General features: G+C 43.2%; 2 protein-coding genes across 3 annotated transcripts in view; one reads left to right on the top strand and one right to left on the bottom strand.

The window, feature by feature from the left end:
- Nucleotides 1-3,478: 3,478 nt before the first annotated feature.
- On the top strand, nt 3,479-16,425 carry FBXO7 (F-box protein 7). Its single transcript, XM_081210996.1, has 9 exons — nt 3,479-3,806; nt 5,963-6,266; nt 7,115-7,342; nt 8,734-8,875; nt 9,712-9,795; nt 11,835-11,927; nt 14,266-14,442; nt 15,078-15,115; nt 15,736-16,425. The coding sequence occupies exons 1-9, from the start codon at nt 3,685-3,687 to the stop codon at nt 16,096-16,098; spliced, it is 1,551 nt and encodes a 516-aa protein (XP_081067122.1). The 5' UTR covers nt 3,479-3,684; the 3' UTR covers nt 16,099-16,425.
- SYN3 (synapsin III) overlaps nt 6,777-24,972 on the bottom strand; it is a 186,750-nt gene continuing 168,554 nt past the window's right edge. Inside the window, exons 12-15 of one of the 2 annotated variants that reach the window (XM_081211002.1) lie at nt 23,056-23,128; nt 21,834-22,131; nt 20,018-20,164; nt 6,777-6,897 (exon numbers count right to left, since the gene is read on the bottom strand). In XM_081211002.1, coding sequence (XP_081067128.1) covers nt 20,032-20,164; nt 21,834-22,131; nt 23,056-23,128 — 504 coding nt within the window. In that variant the 3' untranslated portion in view covers nt 6,777-6,897; nt 20,018-20,031. Of the gene's footprint in view, nt 6,898-16,584; nt 20,165-21,833; nt 22,132-23,055; nt 23,129-24,972 lie in introns of those variants that run through there. The other variant, XM_081211001.1, reaches the window with a different exon arrangement.

Below are 24,972 nucleotides of genomic sequence, written 5' to 3' on the forward strand. Positions count from 1 at the left end.
GGAAAAGACATCTGCCAAACAGGAGGAGCTGAAAGAAGGGATGGCTGAAATGTCACAGAAGAAAAAAGAGAGCTGGAGACCTGCTAGGAAGAATCTTAAACTGATTAAGGTGAAAGTTGGACTATTTGGGACATACAGACTTAAGAAACAGAGTTGGAGCACCACCTTTAAACAAGTAGGCCTCGTTGGAAGAACCATGGTCAGCATTGGGAAAATATTTCTTCGATCCTGGGTGTTTAGTATGAGAGACTTTCGAAGGAACCGGCTGAAAGGGACTGAGAGAGATTTGCGAGCCTCGGACGTAAGATCACCAGGCTAGAAAGATGGACTAATTGGACTTTGGTTAGGGATTGAAACCGGGGAGAGAAGGGTGGGATCTAGAAGTCCAAAGGGGGTTTGCTTTTTCGTCTTTGCAGCGTAAAAACTATAGGCTTTTTATTATTATAAGAATGGGGAATCCGTGGAGGGGAAATAGGGGCAATCTTAGGAAAGGTATCTTTTTTAAATTCTATTTTTACATCTTTGTTTCTTCTCTTTCTCTTTATATAGGGTCAAGGTATATATTTTTAAAAAACTGCTAAGGTATAACAACGAACTTAAAGTTTTAAACTACTATAAAAAATTATTGTAATTAAATTAGGGTTAAGTGATTTTAATAAAATATGTTTAGGACATCAAGGGAAAAACTTGCTTGAATAAACAACTGGAGTTGGAATACAATAAGGGGGGACGTGGGGAAGTCCTGAAAAGAAGTTACTGAAAATGAGTGTTAAAAGGTGGAAATTTTCTTTGTTGTTTTTTGTGTTTTTTCTTTTTTGGTTTTCTTACTGTCTTCTTTTCTATTTTTTCTTATTTGTTCTGTTATTTGTAACCTTTTGAAAACTTAATAAAGATTATTAAAAAAAAAATGAATATGCCATTTCAGCTGGAAGGAAAGCTCACAGCAAAGGACAATGGAGATGTAAGCAACAGATTAGGGGAGGTTCCAGTGTCCCTCAAAATTATACCCAATTTGCTCTTATGAGTACAAATTGTTAGGGCTCCGCCAGATTTGTTTACTGAGCATGCATCTTGAAAAGGTTACACTAAGGTAGATCCATTTAAAGCAGTCTTCCCCCAAAACTCATGGGAACTGTAGTTTAAGTATGCCGGGAACTGTAGCACTGCGAGGGGGAAAGCCGAAGTTCCCAAGATACTATGGAGAAAGCCATGTGCTTTAAATGTATGCTATAGAATGGCCCTATGTCTGGTCATTATTGAGCATTCAGTCATATTTGTCTGTGAGTTATATGACAATGAGCATTCATTCTGATTTGCTTGTTAGCTTCTCATTTTTCAGGGCCTATCCTGTCACTTTCCTAACCATATAAAGGCTACGGCTTTTAAAAAAACTGGGATTTGTTGTGATAGGACTACAGAATGTTCTAATTCACTTTAATTGCACAAACCTAAATTTCCAGTATGTGCTTGAATTCCGCCTGCAAAAGAGTGACACCCTGAGGCACTCCCATGTCCCTCTTTCTGCACATTTGGAGTTGACTGCCACTCTTTTCATTATCTTTTTAAAATTTTAATTAAAAATTTATTGGTTTACAAAATTACACGCCTTGTCTCTTTTTTCAGGTTGTACAGTCTTTCTTACAGATCAGTTACCGTTGTTATGAGACATTAGTGTTGAGTACAGTATAAGGTTGGGGGGGGGGGAAGTCCCACAACAGATATGCAAAATAACTAAACAGGTATTAGAACTTACCCCATTACTGGCCCTACTGAACATTTGCCAAGATCATAATCACTCACATTATACAAAGCTTATAACCCGCCTGCTCTCAGCAGCCAGAAGCCTCATAGCCAGACACTGGAGAAATCTGTCAGGAGTAAACATGGACCAATGGTACCAGATCTCCCCACCTTTTAAGGTGCAAATCTACTGCAGGCACATTTCCTTTGGCCCAGAGGTGACTCAGATGTCTTAACAAAAGATCTCTGGACAGATTGTTAAAGGAGTTTACACAGCGATAGTGTATTGAGTACTTTGGGGATGGGGGGAACCAAGAGACATTTTGATTTCCATTGTGTTAGTAAGCCCCACCCGGAAGTAAACATTAAAATTTTTCTGTTCCAAGATGAGAGGATGCTCATCAATAAATAGCTAAATCCCTTTGTATTGAGAAAATGTTACATGTAAATGCTAACAAACTGGTGGTCTACAAACCACATTTCTCAATTAAAAGAGCTGCTTGTCCATTGAAGAGGAGTTAATTCTGCTCTCTAGAGGGTTTTGATTGCTCTCATATGCAGTGCGGGTTCAAGTCCAGGAAGTTATCTCTCTTTTGCCCCTGCTGTGACTCTTGTTCTCCTGCTGGGAGAACATATTGGGGTCATATTCACCTCTTGCCCCTTGTGGGGCTCCAACTCCCAACTCCCTCCCAATCCCCTGCCCTATGCAGTGAGCCAGTAGAGGTTGCTGCTGTCATATTCATGTTTGTGGCTGTCCTGGTTACAGTAGCCACTGGGCCTGACCCTAGGCAATAGAACATCTACCAGGGTTTCCCAAACTTGGGTTACCAGCTGTTTTTTTGGACTACAACTCCCACCATCTCTAGCTAGCTGGATTAGTGGTCAGGGATGATGGGAACTGTAGTCCACAAGAGAGACCCAAGTCTGGGAAACCCTGCGTGGCCTACTGAGATGACTGAACTGATGAGGCCCTGTCTGCACTATCCATTTAAAGCAATTTCATGCCACTTTTAAGTGATGCCTTCCTGCAAGGAATCCTGGGAAGTGTAGATCCTCACAGAGCTAGAATTCTGTGAGTTCCATGGGAAGCAGTAGAAAACAGCTTTAAATGTAGTGGTACCTCGGGTTACAGACACTTCAAGTTACAGACTCCACTAACCCAGAAATAGTACCTCAGGTTAAGAACTTTGCTTCAGGATAAGAACAGAAATCGCACAGTGGCAGCACAGTGGCAGCAGGAGGTCCCATTAGCTAAAGTGGTACCTCAGGTTAAGAACAGTTTCAGGTTAAGAACAGACCTCCAGAACGAATTAAGTTCTTAACACAAGGTACCACTGTATAGTGCAGATGGGGCTTCGAAAAGTTCCAGAGGCTCAGCACTTAAAGCAGATTTGATTGCATTTGAAGGAGATTACTGGAGAGTTGGTTGGTTTTATTTTATTTTTTAATATTTGAGTTTATATACAAATATAAAAGTTGCGTATAAATGGATGCGCAGCTTAAAACCCTCTTCAATGTATTGCACATGTGCAGCCGCCAGAGAATTGCACACAAGTGCTTGAAAGTAAGAGCACAGAATACAGATGTTATCGATCGACGGGAAGGCAGACTTTCCCCATGCCCTGTTACAGTACTGAGGCAGGGCAAACTGGTGTTCCGAAGAAAACCGAGTAGTCGATGGAGCATCGTTGGCTTCCGGGGTCGTTCGACTGCCGCGGCTGGCGAGGCCGGGAAGGCCAAGGGGCGGGCCCTCGCGGCGTCTCGGGGGCGGGGCGGCAGGCGAAGGAGGCGGCGCTTCAACCAACCAAAACCACGAACAACAACAACGGCACCCAGAAGCCCCCGCGCCCGCAGTGGCTTCTTCCTACGTCGCTGCCGCCGTCGCCGCTGCTGAGGGCCCTGGTTCGTCTCCTTCTGGGAGGCGGCGGGGAAAGGCTCGCCGCCATGAAGCTCCGCGTGCGGATGCTGAAGCGAACGGTTCTGCTGGAGTTGCCAGGGGAGGAGCCAACTCTGGGGGACCTGCGCGCGCACATCTGCCAGACGCTCTTGCCCTCTTGCGGTTACAGGTAACGTGTGAACCGTGGCGGGGAGGTGTGTGTGAGAGAGGTCTACTGCGTCACGAGCGAGGAGCCTCGCGGGCAGGAGTAGCTTTCGCGGCCGCCTTCGCTGGGCTCGCTCGAAGTTACCTGTGGGCCCAGGGGAGCAGCTTCTTTGCCGCCTGGAAGGTCCTGGGTTCCCCCATTTCTTGGCAGGGTGAAGGCGTCTAATTTGGGGTACATAAGGCATATTTATCTTGCTTAAAAACTCTGGCGCGCTGCGCTGCTTACAGAAGAACGAAAAAATTGTCTAATGCGATACAATGGCGATGGCAAAGAGTGGAGGCTGTACATCCATTTGTCAAAAGGAAATAATGGAGGCTAACAACTTGCGCTTGTGTGTCTATGTATATGTATGTATACAGTATATACAGTATATATATGTATATGCATATGTATATGTAGTACACCCTGTCAGACTTTTTAGGAGTCATGTGTAGATGCAGGAATAAAATAATGGGTGAGAGTTTCCATTCACTTCTCTCTTCGGTTGGCTTCATCTTTATCACAAATCACACCTAAACTGAAGGCCAATAATGCAAGGCCTCTGTGCTTCTTCACCTTCCCTCCCTTATAGAACTTTTAACCGCTTGTCTGTCTTCTCTTATCTGCTATAAGTTTATGTGAGTTATAATCACTTTTAACTGTTCGTTTTTATCCCTCTCCTCTTCTAAGTCTTATGTGCTTTCTTTTATTCACATGTTTGTATCTTATGCTGGTCTGCGACTGTAATAGTTTTTTGTTGTTGTTGAAAAATGAGGCCTTGCAGAGCTGTTTGGCACATGTGAAACTGAAAGCCAAGAGCACAGTTTCGTTTACAGCAGAAATAACACTATCACTGCTTATTACTGTGTGTGTGCAAGTGAATGATAAGTGAAACAGCTGTGGCTCCTGGAGGTGGAATATTGCAGGCAGCTGCCTTTGAGAGAACTTGGTTGCTATACATTTAAAGTATAAATTGAATTAGAAGACAGAACCGTTACATTTGCTACAGCTGTGTTATTAACAAAACATGCATTGCTGATTCCTTCCACCATTATTTCGGAACTAATAATTTACCTGCTGCAGTTACTAATGAACTGTGGTTGATTCTAAAGTGAAAGTGGAAGCTCTCTGTCACCTGTTTTTGCATGTACTGTAGAGGGAGAATGTGTGACCCTGAGGCTCACTGACTTGTTCACAACTCCCCAAACCATGGCTCTGGTTCACTTCCCACCCATCAGGTGTTCAGTGGAGAGCAGTTGTGCAACTGAAGCACATTCCCTTGCAGGAAGGAAACAGAGGGGTATATGTCTCAGTAGAGAGATAGTTCTGTGTTCCTTGCAAACATGGAAAAAGCAACCCACACATTGCACAGTGGCATACATGCCATTTTCAGGATACACTTGCATTGTGTTAGAGACTTTGAATAGCCTTAAAGCAAGGCTTGCAGTTTCAGCAAACAGTGATGTTTATATCTGGAATTAGGGAGTTATTTTTGTCTTCTGCACAGTCTGGATAATTCAAAGGTGTTGGAGAAGCTTTTCCTAAAAAATTAACTTCATAATAAAGTGAAGATAATGGAAGGTGACATCTTTAATTCTTAGTAATTACTCTCAATATTTGTCTCTGTTTCCATAGGGAATAATTAGCATATGTGAATCTGTGTAAGAAGGGTGTGTGATTCTGTTTGGGTCTGGAATGTAGTCCCCCATGACCTTGGGCTACTCTCAGCTTAACCTGCCTCACAGGGTACTTGTGATGAAAAAAATGGGGAGGAAGAGAGCTGTATGTCATCATGAGCTCCTTGGAGCAAAGGTGGGATGTAAACATAAAAATCAAATAGCTTTCTACTGGTCTAATATGATCCTCTATCTGGAAAAGCTTCACTCCAGGGTGTCTGGTCCCATCCATATGGGATGCTTATGACCATATGCATGCTGGCAAAGGGCTACAGTAACCATAACAGACATGGGAGAAACAACATGACACAGGTTTCACACATTATCTGCTGTTTGCATTGTGGTGGTGATGTAGCTGATATAGTTGGGTATTTAGAAATAGCTTGGTTTGCAAAATGGTGTGTATGCCTCAATACATGTTCCTCATACAGTTAATTTTTTGTTTCTTGTTTTGTTTTTTTGCAGTTCTGATTCCAAGGTTGTAATAACCTTGAACAAGAAAGACTCCCTCACAGGAGAGCAGGAAACCCTAACATCGTTGGGGGTTGTTTCAGGAGACTTGATATGTTTGGTGTTAGAAGAGGCTGATGCTGCACCCAGATTACCTGCATCTGTTTCCTCATCTGTGCATCCATCACAGAATCATGAATCATCATCATCTACTTCAGATCCATGCCAAAGCCAGCCCAGGAGCCCAGATAATGAAAAAAGCAACAGGCACGTAGCAGACCATAAAGTCCAAGACGATGTCCAAATGAGTGACAGTACGGTAAGTCCATAGGAACTAAAGACGCTCTCACTTAATATATATTTTTTAAAAATAAATGCTGTGTCTTGTGTGAAAAGAATAGAGGAGAAATGTGTAGCAGCTTAAACCACATTAGAGATACCACCTGTGTTCTGGAAAGCCACCCATTATTAATTTTTCTCTTGGTCAGTTCCCACAACTGGGTATACATACATCATTTTATTTGTATGCTGCCTTTCCAGAGTTAAAGCCATGCTCAAGGCGGCTTATAACATGAAAAACGTGACATAACTGCAAACATAACAAGAGAAGTCATAAACTTCTCAATAAATAAATATCACTAAATAAAACATCAAAAAGTGTACAACAAAGTTGAACCAAAGATACATAAAAAATTATTCTCTATAACAGCAACAGCTCTCCTCCCAGCAGTGCCCCCCCCAAACAATACCGCAACCCAATAGTATGTTCAGCAGCCTTTCTTTTGTAGCCACAGTCAGTCAGGGCCCCACTCTCCCAGGCCAGGCGGAAAAAGGCCAGGTCTTCCAGGACTCACAGCAAAGATGATCAATCCCAAATAATGACAGGGCTTCCTGGTCTATAGGGAGGGAGCCTTTGGTTGTTCAAGGTTATTACAAACTTGGTATCAGAACTGCAAGAAAAGCAAAGTTAACTGCATGAGTTACATATTTATACTGAGGTATACACATCATTTTACGGACCAGGCTTTTTCTAAATACCCAACTGTATTGGCAGCATTACTGCCACAAACAGCAGATAGTCTGAAACCTAGATCATGTTGTTTCACTTTCTCACATGCTTATTATGGCTACTTTTTGAATCCCCTGTTTCTCTGCTCTCCTTTCAAGGCAGAATCCAGCCAGGAGTTTGCTCCAGAGACTGTCTCAGGTGACCTTGATATTCCTGAAACTGTTGGTTCCTACCCTTCAGAGCCAATGCTTTGCTCTGAAGCTACAGACGGGCAAGTGCCGCACTCACTTCAGACCCTCTACCACGCTGCAGAGTGTACCAGTGCCAACGATGCCTTGATTGTTTTGGTACACCTTATCATGATGGAGACGGGTTACATACCTCAAGTAAGCAAAAAAAGTGAAAGACCAGCTTCCTCTGAAACTCAATGGGGAGGAGAGGATAGTAATGTTGCACTGTGCTAGTTGATCCTGGTGGCTTCATCTCCTCTCCCATCTACTGATTAACAGAGGCCACGTTCTCTTGTCCCCACAGTATACCAACTCAGGTTCAAGCCATAGTTTGTGTCTGATGTGTGGGGAACCATGAGTTGCATTAGATGTGTCTGTAATGTGAGGAAGTACACATTCATTGGGATAACTCCTGATTTACAAACTTGTCTTTCCAGAGAGCTAGCTTGAAGTCTACACTGGGGGCCCTGTGTGCTTGCATATTAGGAGATTTTTGTGGATTTTCTTTTGGGCTGGATACTAGTGAAGATAACTTGCAGGTTATAATTGAGGTTGTAAGGCAGGGAGCATGTGAATATAAGCTTGAGGGTGGAGAGAAAGTGTCTAAAGGGATTTTTGGTTAAGAGCTCTGCCTTCATTAAGCAAAGATTCTTGGAACTGGAAAAGTTTGGGTTTTTTTTATTCCCCGTCCCCATATTTTTGCTTCTTTCCATCTAGAAAGCTTGGGGTTGGCAGCACTTCTTTAAAGTAAAGTAATATCCCCTGAAAAATGTAAAATTATCAACATTTTGTTAAAAATATCCTTCCTACATGCAGAATCTTTGAATTTTATTTTAAATGTCTTATTTTTTGTATTTGATGCTAGTTGTCTTGGACATGGTTGATGGATGTATAAATTTTTATAGTAAACTATGAAATCAAGTCCATGTACCATCACAACAAGTATTATAAACTGTGTACAGTCCCCACATAAGAAACCAAATTGAGAAGTTTCAAAACCTCTGTAAAGTAGGTTAAACACAAAATATACTGGCTTTGATTTGATGGAGCCTACTGAATTTTTTGGTATGATGGTTTTAATTTGCATTCAGTTCAATGTCTTGAATTTTTTAAAAAATGTTCTTTGAAAGCCCCCACCCCCAAATATTTGCTTGACAGTCACATGAGAAATCCTTAAAAAAGGGTTTTTTTTTTACTAAATCAACATGTGAGATGGTTAGACTTATGTGAGACCATTGGAATTGGTGGATTTAGATGTGTCTTGCTGTCTGTCTAAATTTAGGCCCTGAGAACGTCTGCTCCCTACCCGAGTCCCATCTGTTCCAGTCCTGCTTGGATTGTACAGTACAAGACAGGGCAGTATAAATTGTACTGCTGTGATATCCTGACCCCTGCAGTGTCAGCTACAAACATTGCAGAATTCAAACGTTCAGAATAAAAGTCTTTGGCCTAGTCAGTCTCTAGTTTTATGGAAATATCACTTTTCAGGAAGAGAGGAGGGTGGGGACTGTCACAGTAACTGGTTTCCCCCCCCCCTCCATTTCCAGGGGACGGAAGCAAAGGCAACATCAATGCCTGAGAACTGGAGAAGCAAAGGTGTCTATAAGCTGCAGTATACCCACCCCCTCTGTGAAAATGGCTTTGCTGCACTTACTTGTGTGACTTTGGGGAACCTTATTGTTGTCAATGGTAAGAGTGCTCTTGAAAATACTCTGGTTGAAAGCTACCTTGTGACTATCGCTCTTTGCCTCTCAAGTTTCTTCCAATGCTAGCAGAAGCCTGAAATGAGCTTCCATTGAGTCTGAATATTTTCTGCTATGGCATCAGCACCTGTGGGCTATCAAGCACAACCAAGGTGCTTTTCTGTATTGAAATACAGGACATCTTAAATAAATGTTAGTGTAACTTTACCTCTGGAATGGAAATTGGATATTTTTATTAAGATATATGACTCACTTCTGAGCTAGTGAATTCGCATTGGTATAGTAATGCAACTATTCAGTATAATTCTATAATAGAAAAGCTGACTTGTACAGATGCTGCTGACTATGTCCATTTCTGCTGGCACTAAGTGCTTCTAGCAAGTGCCTCTTTTACAGTAATTTGTTTGGTGTAAACTAAAATAACCAGTTAAGCCTAAATAAGTTATCAAATCATCCCCACAACAGAAAATGAAACTGGGCTGCATGTTCAACACTTGTTCCAGTACGTAACAGAGCCTGTGCTTCCCAATAAATCAAATCGTTTTGCTGTTTCCTTTCCTTTTACCATTTTAGTAATGCCATATTCCAAAATCTCAAACTATTCATCAACAGATTAATATTTTTCCATTTCATGGATCTGACTTACAGTCAATAAATGTAAAATTTCAGTGTCATTGAATTCCAATGGACCTTTAACATAAGCAGATAGAGCAAAGATTGGATTTAGAATAAGGCTTTCTTTGGCAACTAAATGTTGATTCTTATTTTGAGGATGATCCCCCCCCCATTATGTTTTCTCATTGTCCACTTTGTCTCTTGCAGTAATGTTAAAGATTGCTGATGACATCAAAAGTGTGAAGAGGCTGCAGCTTTTGCCAACATCATTCATTTGTTTTGAGAACTCGGGTACTTTTTATATATAACTTTTCAATACATAATTTAATGTGCTCCTGACTTTCAGGTGGTCAGTCTTGGTCTTCAGTGAAATGAAGCATTAATGGGCTTGGACAAATTTGACAGATGAGTGGGGAATGCCTGCCGAAGCAGGGCAGCAGATGTCTTCCAAGTTTGAAACTGTGTTGTCTTTTCACAGTTTGCTAAAACTGTGTTTGAGATTCCAGAAGATCTTGTGGGCTCCTGGCAGATTTTGAGGTCCCTGAAAGATGATACCACAAAGAAAAAGATAATTGGCTGCCAGTTGTGCAGAAAAGATTCCTTGTGTGTTGCAAGCAGGGGGAACTGGCAACTGCTTGCCACAAAACCTTTCTGAGCATGCAGTGGAATATAATCCATTATTAATGATGTCATCCACTATAATTATCAAGTTAGTCAAGAAATGGCAAGTTGTCTGTAGCAGGCAATCCTTTCATATTCCTCAAATATTTCAGTGTAGGGCAATGACCCCCCCTCCCGGATAACCTCATAAATTTGAGGATTTAAAAGATGAAACACAGTACAGTGGATGCTCGGGTTACGAACGTGGTCCGTTTGCAACCCACAGTGGCGAGTCTGTGCACGCGCGGGTTGCGATTTAGCGCTTCTGCGCATGCGCGACCCCCAAACCTGGAAGTAACCCGTTCTAGTACTTCCGGCTTTAGGCGGGTCTGTAACCCAAAAAAACGCAACCTGAAGCGTCTGTAACCTGAGGTATGACTGTAGTGCTGTTTAAGTCTTCATTGATGCTGAAATGGTGGGTAGGTATATGTGTAAACACCACTTTACAAGCCTAGCTCCTGACATCCATGAGTCTGCAGATAGACCATGCAAATACACATAGGCTTCCGTATATACGCTCTGTATCTTTCCATCTATCCAGGACACAAACTGAAAATCTTGTACTCGTGGCTATGTAGAGACGTAGTCTGTGAAAAGGTGGAGGTTAGGGCTGGAGTGGGTGGTGCAGTGCTGATCTTCCTCTCCTGTCCCACCCTCTGCTACACATTTCTGGAAGGCTGAACTCTGAGCATAACTGGTTTCAATCTAGAAGTCTTCAAGTTGGCCTGCTAGCTTGGTTTAGTCTTGTGTAATGACGGACATTTGGCCAACAGAGGGAGTTGCAGCATTGAAACTATGGCAGCGTTTTCACATAGGGCTTCATATAACTAGCTCTTGTCTTAAAATACTCCCTCAGTGTTTATTATTTTATATAACTGCTCTAATGGGTTATAGCGAGTGAAGTCATCCTATTAGCACAAGGGCTTCTGATCAGAGCTGCTTCTTCCTGCATGCCTCTGCACTCCCAGATTTGTTCTGGGAGTTCCCCCCAACCCTCTGGAACAGATTTGGGAGGAGCAAAGGCCACATAAAGATAGGGAGAGGAATCCTGTTGTGCAGGCGGAAGTCATTGCACTGATGGGAGGCCTTCATTGCACACAGCTCCATATATTTTACCCTCCCCTCCAATGGCAGGGACTACCTTGAATTTGTAGTCAAAGCAGACTCTTTTCACCTAGATGCGCTACTGCAGGGGTAGCTAATGTTAGCCAACAATATATGGGGAGCGCTAACTCCCACCCCCCCAGCCAGCATGGCCAGTGGTCAGGAGTGATGGGAGTTGTAGTCCAGCAACATCTGAAGGTACCATGTTAGCTACCCTTGCTCTATAATCATTCAACCTTGCGAAGACTATCCCAGAGAAACATACTGTATTTTTCTGTGTATAACATGCCCCCGTGTATAAGACGCCCCCTGTTTTTGTGGACCCAAAATTAAGAAAATGGGGGAGATTGTATCTGTGCATAAGATGACTCTCAATTTTAAACATATTTTTAAAAGAAAAAAACCTAGTCTTATACATGGAAAAATACGATAATTGTTGTGGTATATCACATTTGGAACAAGATCAGCTCCTTTTCTGCTTAATTGTTTAAAGGTGACATTTGCTGTAGAAAATAGGTTGAGTAGGAATTTGCAAACCTATGATGTCCAAACTTTTTTTTTTTAAGCGAACATTGCAGGAATATATAAGGATCTTCAGAAGCTATCACGTCTCTTTAAAGATCGGCTGGTGTACCCTCTTCTGGCTTTTACCCGGCAAGGTAAGAAAAGCACTGAAGGAAGCATATTGTGGATCCTTTGTGAAAACAGTGCTTTGTCATAGTGGCTAAAGAGTGCAGTGCCAATTCTCTTTCTCCGACTTCTCCATTAGTTTCCACGTTTCTTTTGGTTATTAAGTGCATAGACCCACCAGCTTGGAACTCACCACTGAGACGCATTGCATACTTCTGGTATGCTAAACTGTTTTTGCCTACAGACTCTGTAGCCTTGTATCTGTAGCCTTGCTTAGGATTCACCCCATCCTCTAATCTCAAGTGATCAAGATGGGTCCCAGCACTGGAAGGATCCAGTTCCTACGAGTGATTGGGTAGCCAGCCTCCAGTTTCAGATTGCTTTCCAGTATTCATAAATCAATATATTTCTTCCCCTCATGGTTGCAGTGAATGACCTACAAAACTAAATAAGTACCAATTGCTAATTTGGGAAATGTTAATAAAATAGATAAAAATCTGAAACTGCCTTTTGAAGTCTGAAAGAGATTCATGTTTCATTTAAGGGGCAAAGACCTCTTCTGTTGAGCCAGCTGGAGAGTCTGTTTCCTCTGTGGCTTGAGAATATACGAAAGCAATAAAAGGCTGGCTTTGATCTGTATCGGTTCTCTCCCCCCACCATCCCTGGACTGTTGAAAAACTATAGAATGCAGCATATTGAGCAGAGCTAATGTCATGTTGTAGTTGCCTGAGATTTAAGTTTCCCAGACCTGGGATGTGGCGCTTGTCCAATGTGTATATTTCTGAGGCCATAGAGGAGTTAGGTGATTAGGACCAAATTAGATGTGATGTTTAGTGTTGCATAGGTGATTTAATTGCAACCCCCCCCCCCAATGGTGGTCAGTTTGTGTGTGTATGTAGGGGCATGGAGAGAAGAGATGGGCTCTAGGCTTTTGCTTCTGCCATATCCTGGTTGGAGCTGGAGCCCCTGCCCCAGCCACACGTGCTATTCCCACAATGGAATTTCCAGTTGTGGCAGAGTGGAAAGCTTCCCTCCCATTCAGCTGCCCCAGTCTGGCTCAGCACCCCTTCCTTTCAGGTCGGCAACTTGGTTTCACATATACAGTGCCAAACGCCAGGCCAAATGTTTCACCTGGTTTGTCCCATAGTGGACAACCATTCACGCTGCCAATTTTTCCCAGAGAAGCTTGATCTCTTTAATATTAGCCGGCCATATGATTACAATGGGAATAGCTGAGAGGTAGAATTATTTTGCTTAAGTGCCACGCCTCCCCCCCCACACCTGTTTTCTGAATGTGTGTGTGATGCCTTAGTGAAGTTCCTTGGCCCAGGCTGTTAGCTGGGCTTGATACAGAAACACCACATAGCTTGCCCTGTGATCCTTCACTCCCTTTGGCATATCAGTTTTTGCCTTAGAAATGTAGGTGTCACTTGTGGTGGTAGAGCTTGTAAGTCGCTTGGACAAATTCCTGACTTCTGTGTTTTGAACTCTAGCCACTAGTAGCATTGAACATGTACAGCTGACCATTGGAGACCCCCCATAGAGGACCAACCGACTGTTGGGCTGCCTTTTCCAGTTGGAACCATCCTGAAAGGGTCTTGGAGAGACAGTTTTCCTAGTATTTCTGTTAAGGATACTGATATTAGGGATTGAAACTGAGATCCTCTCCATACAAAATCATGTGTTTTACTGGCACTTCACCAGACACCTTAGTGATGGAGTCTAAAGGATGGGCATTAGATGTAGGCTGAATATATTACAGTGGTACCTCAGTTTAACAACAGTCCGGTTTAAGAATGATTTGGTTTACAAAATCCGCAAAACCGGAAATAGTGTCCTGGTTTGAGAACTTTACCTCAGTCAAAGAATAGAATCTGAACGATGGAAGGGCACTGGCGGCGGGAGGCCTCATTAGGTTAAGCATGCCTCAGTTTATGAACTGTTTTGGTTTAAGAATGGACTTCTGGAACGGATTCAGTTTGTAAACCGAGGTACCGTTGTACTCTGCTTATATTTCATTTGAAGTGGTGGTGCTTTACTGTACTGGCTTGTATTAAGTGGTGGCTTTATTGTCTCTCAGGCACCGTCATCATTTAAAAAATGAGGCCTGTCAACCATTTTGTAGGCCATTACTAAGTCATAAAAGAGGGCATGGTACTGTATTCTTGTTCATTCCCTTGGTAAACAATTATTTTCATTTTGAGTTTTTTGTTCTGAAAGCCACTGTTTTCTAGCTGCATTTTAACAGCAAGCCTTGTATCTTACAGCAGTTTGTGATTGTATAAACCATATTATAATAAACTATATTTTATTACAGCAGCACTGTGGATAATGCCATTTTCTCCACCCCCATTCTGTCTTAACTAGCTTTGAACCTCCCAGATGTGTTTGGCTTGGTGGTTCTTCCACTAGAACTGAAACTAAGGATTCTCCGACTCCTGGATTTCCGCTCACTTTTATCTTTGTCTGCTGTTTGCCATGACCTCTATGCTGCTTCAAATGATCAACTACTGTGGAGATTTGTGTACCTGCGGGATTTTAGAGGTGAATTCCTACTCACTTCCTCTTATGATGCTTTGAGGTGAAATGGCAGGCTTGATCCCAAACCTAGTTGTATTAAGTGGAGAGCAGCTGGCAAATATAGCTATAACTATTCGAAAGGTCGGCGGTTCGAATCCCCGCGGCGGGGTGTGCTCCCGCTGCTCGGTCCCAGCGCCTGCCAACCTAGCAGTTCGAAAGCACCCCTGGGTGCAAGTAGAGAAATAGGTACCGCTTACCAGCGGGAAGGTAAACGGCGCTCCGTGTGCTGCGCTGGCTCGCCAGATGCAGCTTTGTCACGCTGGCCACGTGACCCGGAAGTGTCTCCGGACAGCGCTGGCCCACGGCCTATAGAGTGAGATGGGCGCACAAACCCCAGAGTCTGTCAAGACTGGCCCGTTCGGGCAGGGGTACCTTTACCTTTACCTTTATTCAAGGAATAGTTATTGGATAAAAGGTTGCACCCACCAGAGAGACTTATGGTATTGTATCTGCTGGAAGGTTTTTAATTTTTTAAAAAAATTAATATAAAACACAGTACCAACTTCCTGAATTAACTGGAGTATGTTTTCTGCTGTACAGAAATGTCTTATGGGATTGCTGTATTAGAAACTGATTTCTAATTTGTGATTTCTGCTTAGATTCTGTTACCAGGCCCCGAGATACAGACTGGAAGGAAGTGAGTGACTCTCTTGATTTTAAAAAATTCTAATACAGTGGTGTCTCTGGTTATGAACTTAATTAGTTGCAGAGGTCTGTTCCTAACCTGAAACCATCCTTAACCTGAGGTACCACTTTAGCTAATGGGGCCTCCCACTGTCCCTGCGCTGCCAGCATGCGATTTCTGTTCTCATTCTGAGGTAAAGTTCTTAACCTGAAGTACTACTTCCGGGTTAGCGGAGTCTGTAACCCGAAGTGTGTGTAAGCTGAGGTACCACTGTACATGTTTTTAAGAATAGGCATAGGCTTAGCTTCTAAGCTAAATAAAAGTGCAATCAGTACAGGATACAAACTTGTACTTGAATACTCAGTTGATGCCAACCTGTATAATATTTTGTGGAATCTGAGTCCTACAATCTCTGGTCTCCTTTTTGGGGGTGGGGGTGGGGGAATTTTATTTAAACAAAAGAAAGGGAGGCCAGCCTAGTTGGACATCTTCCTCTAAACTAGAGGAACACCCTTTGATTTGGGGGCAGTTGTGTTGGGGAGTGTGATACTTTGAATAATGTTTGGACTTAAATGCATATTGTATTTATCATTATAGTAGGTTAAGCCTTTTTCATTTGTTTTTTCCCACAGCTGTACAAGAAAAAATATAAGCAGAAGAAGGAAGCCCTGAGGTGGCGACACATGATGTTTCTACCCCCTCTCCTTCCTGTGCCACTTCATCCTAACTCGATATATCCCAATCCTTTCCTTCCCAATCCTCTTTATCCCCCAATGATCATTGGTGGTGAACATGATGAAAGGCCATCAGCTCCATATATTGCAGACCCGATCCACTCCCTCTTTTCTGGCGCTAGGGAGTTTCCTCAGCTTTCTCCCTTAGATCCATTCCTTACTTTCAGGCAACACATTGATTCACTTCCAGATCCTTGCCCCACACTCCGAGGAAGAGGCAGTCGGGTCCGTCCGATTGATAACCGCCGTGCATTCATATGACTGCAGCTTGGTTTTTAGGGCTTTAAACATACCTGCTCATGGGATTGCTTTCACACCGTAGGATATTTCAGCCACAGGGTTCAGGTGTCTGGTTGTTGTTGTTTTTAATTATGGCAGTGCATATGTACTAGGAGATCTTGATTCTGGGGGTTTGGGCTCAACACCATGCAAATGACCAGGGCTGCCTCCCTTGGAACTGGAGAGACTTTTCTGAAAGAACTTTGTGGAAAACTTTAATTCTTTTCGTTACCATCTGCAAACTGCTTCTTAGAAAGCAAAAGGTGGTTGGCTTTAGCTACATCAGATAAAGAGCACTTTAAACACAAAGCATTATGTTGGTCTGGACTGTCTTTTTCTTTAAATAAGTCTATTAAATGAATGTGGTTGTGATTTTCCCTGAATAGCTGGCCTGATTAGATTTCTCTTCCATGAGAGAACTTCCTGTTCTATGCAACATCTGACATATGGAAAGCCCATGGCCCCCAAAATGTATCTGATTTGATTCGCTTTCAGATACCACCTGTTGCTAAGTCTTTTTCTCTCTTTTTTTATTACTTGAAAAGCAAACTTGGTGTTCAGGACTTCAATGCACAAACAATACAAGGTAAAAATGTTTTTTTGTTTACACTTGAAAGAATAGAATATTGAACAGTTTCAACTACAGACAGTTGAATAACATCATGCTACAATGCAACCCAGAAACTAACCATGAGTAAGAAAGAATGCCAAAAACCGACAATAAGACATTGCCTTTGTGCCTTGAATGATTCTTCTACCAGGAAAGAACATTTAAAGGCATTATAAAATAAGATGACAGAACTGACTCTGTACAGTCAAATATGGTGAGCACTGTGTACTAGAGGTGAATGAGCCCAAGACTTACTTTCACCAATTGTAAGCAAGGGATATTTGCAAAAATACTTAGTTGTGGCTTGTTCTATATGTTTGCATACACAACTGACAGGAAGTAAAAGATGTAACTATCCATAGAACCAGTCAACCTGATTTGTGTTCAAAGAATCCAAGAGTAAAGAGGGGGTATGGCTGGAAAAAAAGATTGGCTGGTAAGGGGGAATTAATTACAGGTGATTTGTTTTTCTTAATCTAATGTTTTCAGCTGATTCAGATGCACTGATTAATAAGCCAATTTACTGTAAAGTCCCAAGTTTCTTTTGTTTGATTGGGTTTAAATAAGGCTTCACATAATGCTGTGTGAGAGAAAGAAAGCATTTTTTTTTTACTGATTGCAGCTTTAGATACACATCCCCGAATGGTATGATTTCTGGGTGTGTATAGAATGTGTACTCTGTTAAGAATGAGGTTTCTAGTTTAGTTGTATTGCTTTTCACTTCGCTAAGCTTGCTCAAGCAATCGCCCAATTAAGGTTTAGGGATGTCACAGTATTTCCAAGCATGCTGTGTTAAAGGTTAGAAGTGACCCTTGATACTTGTACAGCTTTGGTGAGGCAGAGTGCTACTGGGTTGTTAAACTTGTGAGCACAGATTTAAACTTAATTTTAGCTTACAATGGGGTAAAGTGCCATAAGCAACTTAAAATGTTTTCAGTTGAGAACATGCCCAAACCAGTGCTTAAATATAGCCGTATAGTTCTGATGTGCTACCAAACAACAAGTGCCTTCTAGATACACTTCTAAGAGTCTTCTGGTACTGTATAGTGGCAGGTTTCCACCAGGCCCATCTGCAGCTCCATACACTGGGTGTAGAAAAAATAGGAGGGCTTTCTCCTAAGCAATACTACTCCACTAGTGTAGTTTGCCCCCCCCCCTTTTGATAAGGTGGCCTATTGGTGGCCCTCATTTCTATAGCAGCCCTTTCTGCACTGAATAATATGTGAATTATTGTATCGTTTTGAGGTAGGTTAAAATGCAGTAACTTGCTTGCAATGGATCTTAACACTCCCATGTAGCGGTGCAGGAAAAGCCCCGCGCTAGCAATCTCCAGAGGACAAGACTGTTCCGATTTCGGCTTCTGTATTCATAAAATTTTTGAGGTCAAAAGGTCCAAGCAGCTCAGTCAAGGGATAGAATAGTCAGAGTTATATTGCTGTGCTTCGTGACATTGCAAAGTTGGAGTTAAACATGGCTTTGTTGGAAAGACATTTTGAAGAAAATAAAAGCCTTTGAGATCAGGTCATTATGAACATTGAGCCCAGCATAACATGGGCTAGTGCTGTGCCTAACAAGACAACACAAAACCTTCTTTTATAAACAGCAAGTTTCTGGATCATAGCCATTAGTATTTCCAAATGCTGAATTATTCTTCAAAGTCTCAATGCAATCCAGATTGCTGTTAAAATTAAAATGCTTGTGATGTCTGTTGCTTTGTTTAGTGTTTCCCCAATGTAATGTGATGCACCATATGGCAGACTTTGCAGAGTGCATGAAAAGTAGCACCAGGACTGAGATCTGTGGGCTTGACTATTAGTAATGCTCTGCAGGAGAATTGCATATTCAGCTTGTTTTAAAACTGAGTGAACCATACGTTAGGATTAGTGAGCTGGGTACATGGTGTGACTTCATGCAACTTCAATCTAATTTAGAGTGCTGAAATGGGAAGTGATCTACTTCATGATAGCCACATTATAGAGCTCAGTTGTTGTATTTACAGGAATGACTGTTCCAGGTGTGGTTCAAAGATTTCCAATTGCTCCCTATCTTAAAATGCATTATGACTGTTTTACATTGTAGTGAACTGGAAATGTACTTTAAATTACAGCTGTAAGCAAGCAAAGACATGCATATTTTTCCCCACCTGTGGATGGTCCACTAACATGAAATTGCATTTAGGTATTTTAACTCATTCCCTGGGATCCATCCAAAGAAGCTGTCTGTTCTAGCTCCAATTTGAGAAGCTTGCAATGCTAATATGCTATGTCCACGGATGTGTTGGATCTCCCATCCAAAGGTTTGATAGCCATTAAATTACAGATGGCGTCAACCACTCTAGCAGGGCCCTGAAAATTGCTCTGCCTCTTTTTAATAATGTGTTTGGGACATGGTTAACAATTCTGTAAGGTTTGTTTTTTAAAAAATCTGCCAGCCAAGAAGATTTCACTTCTGTGTCAAAAAAAGCTTGCTTTGCAATAATATATAAAAATTATACACTGAAAAGTTATCACTTTTGGGCGTGGAGCGATGGTTCTGGTTCCATTGGGGTTTATGTAGGAAAGCTTGTTGCATAGCAGAGGTTCTTTTTTTAAAAAAATCAGTGCTGTGATCCTTCAAATTGATTAAACTAAAACACTGATGCTTAAGGTGCTGTGAAAAGGACACCCAGAAAGACAGCTTCAAGGGATTCTGTTTGCAGAATCTGAATTTGTATGCACACACAGCGCCATTCGTAAGGTGAATGAACAGCAGTTCACCCCACCTGCCGCAGGCTCTCATCCATACATATGTCTGCTTGGAAGCCTGTGGCCGAAGGTCCATGTTCAGACCTTGGCCTAAATGTGGATGCTAAGGGGTGGGAGTAGGGGGAGGAATCAGCAAAAAGGGTGGCAGAGAAAAGGACAACCGTGCCATTATTAATACTGCCTCCAATGGAATGTGGCTCTTGATGAAAAAAAATATTCCTCACTCCTAGCCTAAATAGCAGTTTTAGAAGTTTGAAGAACTTCACATGTACTGCCAGATATGTAGCCTTTGCTCCTCAAACCTGAGGCAGGGAGTAAAGAATGTGCATAGCAGGCCTTTGTTCTGATGTTATAGGGAATGGATGCAGGCGGGAGGGGGGCCTGGAGTATGGGTGGGTGCACAAGACCCCCCCCTTTTTTTTGCTGTCCATGTGAATAGGTTTTATAAGAAACTACTCTAGATGCTCCTGGGCAATTCCAAGGTAAACACAGAAAAGAATGAATCCGCAAAAGTAACTCCCCCCCCCCCGCCCACAATTGCTCTCACTTGATGTGCAGAGATTAATCGGAAAAGAGGCTAGCAAACGACTTCCTCAAGTTGCGGATGGTTTCAGCTTTTGCCTCGTCTTCATTGGCTATTCCCCGCTGTGAGGATTCTGAGAGGCTGAAAGTGTTTGTCAGGGACTGTGACTTGCTGAAAGAGAGAGGGGGTGGGTTAAAGAGAAAAATGAAGATATGGCCAATTCTCTCACAAGAGCAAACGGGAGAGGGCTGAAAGCTAGACATTTAGGCAGCTATGGAGGCTCCAGGGCCCAGCAGGCTTCAGTTTCAACCCTTGCCCTTCTGCCGCTGAAAATAACAGCAGAAGCTACCATTGCCTGCTACTCACTACAGCATCCAATCTTGTAATAGTGGGCATTGTGTGCAAAGGGTAGGAACTTGACCTGTCAATTTTTGCTCTCATTTCCCCAATCTTTAAATACAGTTCTACACATTTCTTCAGCAAGGTGAGATTATTATCATTAAAATCCTCAAGAAAACAAGCACATTCATATGCAGTTCACTGCAAGCAGTGTCCCCTGATAGGCATGATTGCAGGCTATTTTCACAAATGCATGCATTTTTAGGCACACTTTGCCCTAGAACAGTGGTTTTCAACCAGGGAGCCATGGAACGATTGTCAGGGTGGCCATGGGCAGCACCAGCCTCCATCCTTCCCTCCTGCTTGCCCAGAGAGCAGCTCAGAAGTGCGAGTGAGCAAACAGGCAGTCAGGCAGTGTGAGTGGTGCTGTTTCCCTGGGCAAAATGCTGCCTATTTGTCAGTGGCAAGTGGGTTGACTTCCTCTCCTTTCATTTCCTCCTTTGCCCTCCCTCCTCCCAGCAGGCAGCAGCAGCCTGGATCCCCTGAGCCATGGCACTCTGAGAAGCAGCAGCAGCAGCAGCTATGAGCCCCTCCCACTACCCCCCCATGACTCCCCCCTGAAGCCCAAGCAACCTGCCCCAGGTTAGCTGGGTAACAATGGCCACACTTCCCACCCTGCAACTCTTCTCCTGTCTCGCCCAGGCTGCTTGCTCTGCAATTTAGAAAAGTGCAAATTTTGAGGTGTCTGTGTGTTTTGGAAAGTTTCAGTTAGGGAAGTTTGCGCCTTTAAATGTGAACTATCCCTACAGAGTGGTCATGAAGATTGGGTTCCTCTTCCTTAGCGCTGTACTATTAGGTACACCACTGAGCTTTTCGTATCCCTTGCAACAATCCTTGTGCGTCTTGGTCTGCCTGTGCACAAAAATGAGTCCACTCGTGCCACAGGTGGGCAGATGTACATTGACTAAGAAGTTGCCGCTATCACCTGCTGTCTCCCTCTTTTTGCAGTGTACACACACTGTACATGGAAGTGGAGGAAGGGCTCCTAAAAGCAGCTATGCAAAGTATAGAATAATCATTTTTCTGTCATATGGAGCAGCCACAGCCTTGTGAATATGTTTGGTAAATTTGGAAAGGGGGAGATGAGAGTTCTCTGCTGGTTAAGCTTCCTCTTAATGGACCTTTTGCCGTTTGTGTTGGGGGCTTTTTAGCGTTACAGTGCCAGAATCTTGTTAGCAAGCTGGGTGAAGGAACCGGCACAACTATGGTGGAGGCAGTAGTGGGTTTCAACTCCACACAAATGTCCCCTTTATGGAATTGATAGTTGGATTAAGCTATTGCCACTTGAGAGAGAGGGTTGTTGCCTTCACTACTCAGTTCCACGAGTCCCTCAGGGCTTTCTGACCCCTTCTGTACACCTTGTTTGGACTCGCTCTCATACTGATCTGAGCGCACCACTCCAATAGTCATGTTAAGTATATTCACTGTAAAAGGCACCTACTTTAGATGAGGATGAGGAGGAGCCTGCTGCCTGGCTTGTTCGCCAGAGCCTTGCTGGCTGGGAGCCCGTCCTTGGGCTGGAGGTCTAGGCTGCTGTGGGGGGAAGGTGCCTGGTTTGGAAGGTTGGCTTGGTGAGCTTCCAGCGGATGATCTAGTTTGCTGGGGAGATCCAGGAGACCTCTGTTGCTGTGGGGAGGTGGACAGGGGGCTCAGAGGTTGCTGACCCTGGGGAGAGAGCCTTTGCTGGGGTGGAGTTCCCGTCCGGGCTGGCTGTGATCCCTGAGGCTGGCGTGGACCCCCTAAAGCAAAGAGGGACACTTAAACAAAACACCAAGTGCTATATGTTGGAAGCAAGAACAATCTCCCTTAAGGTAATCAGACTCCTTGCTGTTATCATTACAGTCCTTCCTTCGGTACAGTTTCCCATTCGTCTGCATGGCTGAATGCTAAGGGCTCCCTACTTTGCATCAAATTTCCTTTTCAAAATCTGAATATAGAATTCGCATTCCTCGCAGACAGTACAAAAGACCAGACCAGACCAAACCCAGATCATGCGGAAACCAATCTCCAGATGCTGCAGTGTTCGATATCCACGCTCCCCATCCCCTGCTTGCCTCTCCTTCAGGAATGTCATGCAAAATTATATTGGCCCATTATCTTTTCAAGGTCATCCATTCCTGCAACTTAACAATACAGAGCTTGCCTTTAAAAACTATTTATCATTCTTCTCTTTTCTAATCATTCCCCACTAATAAAATATCTATATCCTCCATTTTAGGTATCCGATCCTCAGCTCTTAAAATCCATCACTTTGGTTTGTTTGTTTTAAATCATCAGTGTTGTTTAAGTCTTTTTTTTCTGAAACAAAATACCATTTATGACATCAAAAGCTATTTTTGGTATTTGTTACTGTTCTGCAAGTCTCTGCTATTGAATCCAACTGATTCCAGAATATGTTGTCTAGGAATAAAGATGTTTTAAAAATCCTCCCCCTCCCCTCCCCCCACCAAATAAAATTTGGTGCTTGGTTTGTGCTTTCCAGCTGTGATTCTTGCATTTCAGGGGGTTGGAATAGATGACCGTGGGGTCCCTTCTAACTCTATAGTTCTAGGATTCTATACTTATAGCCCTGGAATTCCTTACTTCTATTCTGCATTCCTAGAGGATTCCATTATATTCTCTTGCAGAACTTACAAGCAAGTAAAGTGTAGTATGACTAGTACCTTGAGGAGGTGGTCGGGGTTGGGAAAGTGGTCCAAGCTGGGGTCCTGCCTGAGTCTGCATCTGTGACTTCGGCTGGAGGTAAAAAAAGGTTTTTTTTAAAAAAAATCAGGTTGTATAGGTGTGCAAATAAAAACATATACTCCAAAGACACTACATTTCTCTATGACCATCGTTCCAAGGAAGCTGAACTCTGGATTGGTGTAGAAATCCCTAAATACTTTCACTGCATGGAAATTGGGGTGCATGCTGCAATATGTTTCTCTAGACTTCATTCAGAAACTTGGGCTTGGTCACCTCCGGTGATGTCAGCTTTGACAGTGCCATAAAATACCTGTTTAGGTGGGATGGGACATGTGATCAGGGCATTCAAAATTGATGGTACTGTGTATTTAAACTGCTTGAAGGAACATCCCCTGCAACCAGGTACTGTATTGGCCTGAGTATGAGCTGAACCTTTCCCCCCAAATTCCGATCATGAAAAGTTAAAATGCAGCTTATATTTGTGACCTTACGGCACTGTCAAAGCGGTGCGGCTCCCCCCCCCCAAGCAGCGCAGAGCAACGGAGCATGTCCCAAGCAGCCAAATTTTAAAGGTGTGGCATATTTGCGGGTGCAGCTTATATTCAGGCCAATACGGTAATTAGATGCAGGCATAATCCATAACCACAGATGTTTGTAGTGCAGAGGCTGTGCAGGTAGAGTCTGCTTTCTTTGTTTAATTGGGGCATGTGCCCCAGAACCTGTCATGTAGGGTGTATTCATGTGCATCTGTAACACCCCACCCCCAGCTCCATGTGCTTCGGCAACTGTGCATAGAGATATAAATAGGAAAGGATCATTTCCAGCTGTTTCCACCACTTTTCTTGGCATATTTCCCTTTTATATTAAGGGAAAGCATCCCACCCAAGTTAGGGGTAGGAGGCACTGCTTCCAGTCCTACTTGGATTAACATTTCCAGAAAGTGATGATTGGGGTGTGCTGTTTGGCCCTGTGGAGCCGTCAATGTGGAGTTCCTCAGCATTTGATTTTATCCCCCATGCTGTTTAACATCTCCGTGAAACCGCTGAGGGGGTTATCCAGAGGTTTGGAGTACATTGTCAGCAATATGCTGATGATACATAGCTCAACTTCTCCTTTACATTTGCAGGTGGGGCAGTGGGTGTGCTGAACCATTGCCTTGCCTCTGTAGTGGACTGGATGAGAACCAAGAAAATGGAGCTCAATCCTGACAAGACTAAGGCACTGTTAGTGGGTGGTTCCCTAGATTGGATGGATGGGAGGTTGTCTGCTCTTGATGGGGTTACACTCCCTCTGAAGAAGGTGGTACATAGCTTGGGGGTCCTCCTGCTGTCGTTTGAAGCTTCCACCAGATTCAGCTGGTGGCTCAGTTGACCCCTATTACATTACAGGCCTAATCACTGTTGTCTATGCTATGTTGTTGTTTAGTCGTGTCCGACTCTTCGTGACCCCATGGACCAGAGCACGCCAGGCACTCCTGTCTTCCACTGCCTCCCGCAGTTTGGTCAAACTCATATTGGTAGCTTCGAGAACACTGTCCAACCATCTCGTCCTCTGTCGCCCCCTTGTGCCCTCCATCTTTCCCAACATCAGGGTCTTTTCCAGGGAGTCTTCTCTTCTCATGAGGTGGCCAAAGTATTGGAGCCTCAGCTTCACGATCTGTCCTTCCAGTGAGCACTCAGGGCTGATTTCCTTAAGAATGGATAGGTTTGATCTTCTTGTAGTCTATGGGACTCTCAAGAGTCTCCTCCAGTACCATAATTCAAAAGCATCAATTCTTCAGTAATCAGCCTTCTTTATGGTCCAGCTCTCACTTCCATACATCACCACTGGGAAAACCATAGCTTTAACTTATACAGACCTTTGTCGGCAAAATGATGTCTCTGCTTTTTAAGATG

This window comes from Podarcis bocagei (assembly GCF_964188305.1).
Source record: "Podarcis bocagei genome assembly, chromosome: 10".
Lineage (NCBI taxonomy): Eukaryota > Metazoa > Chordata > Lepidosauria > Squamata > Lacertidae > Podarcis > Podarcis bocagei.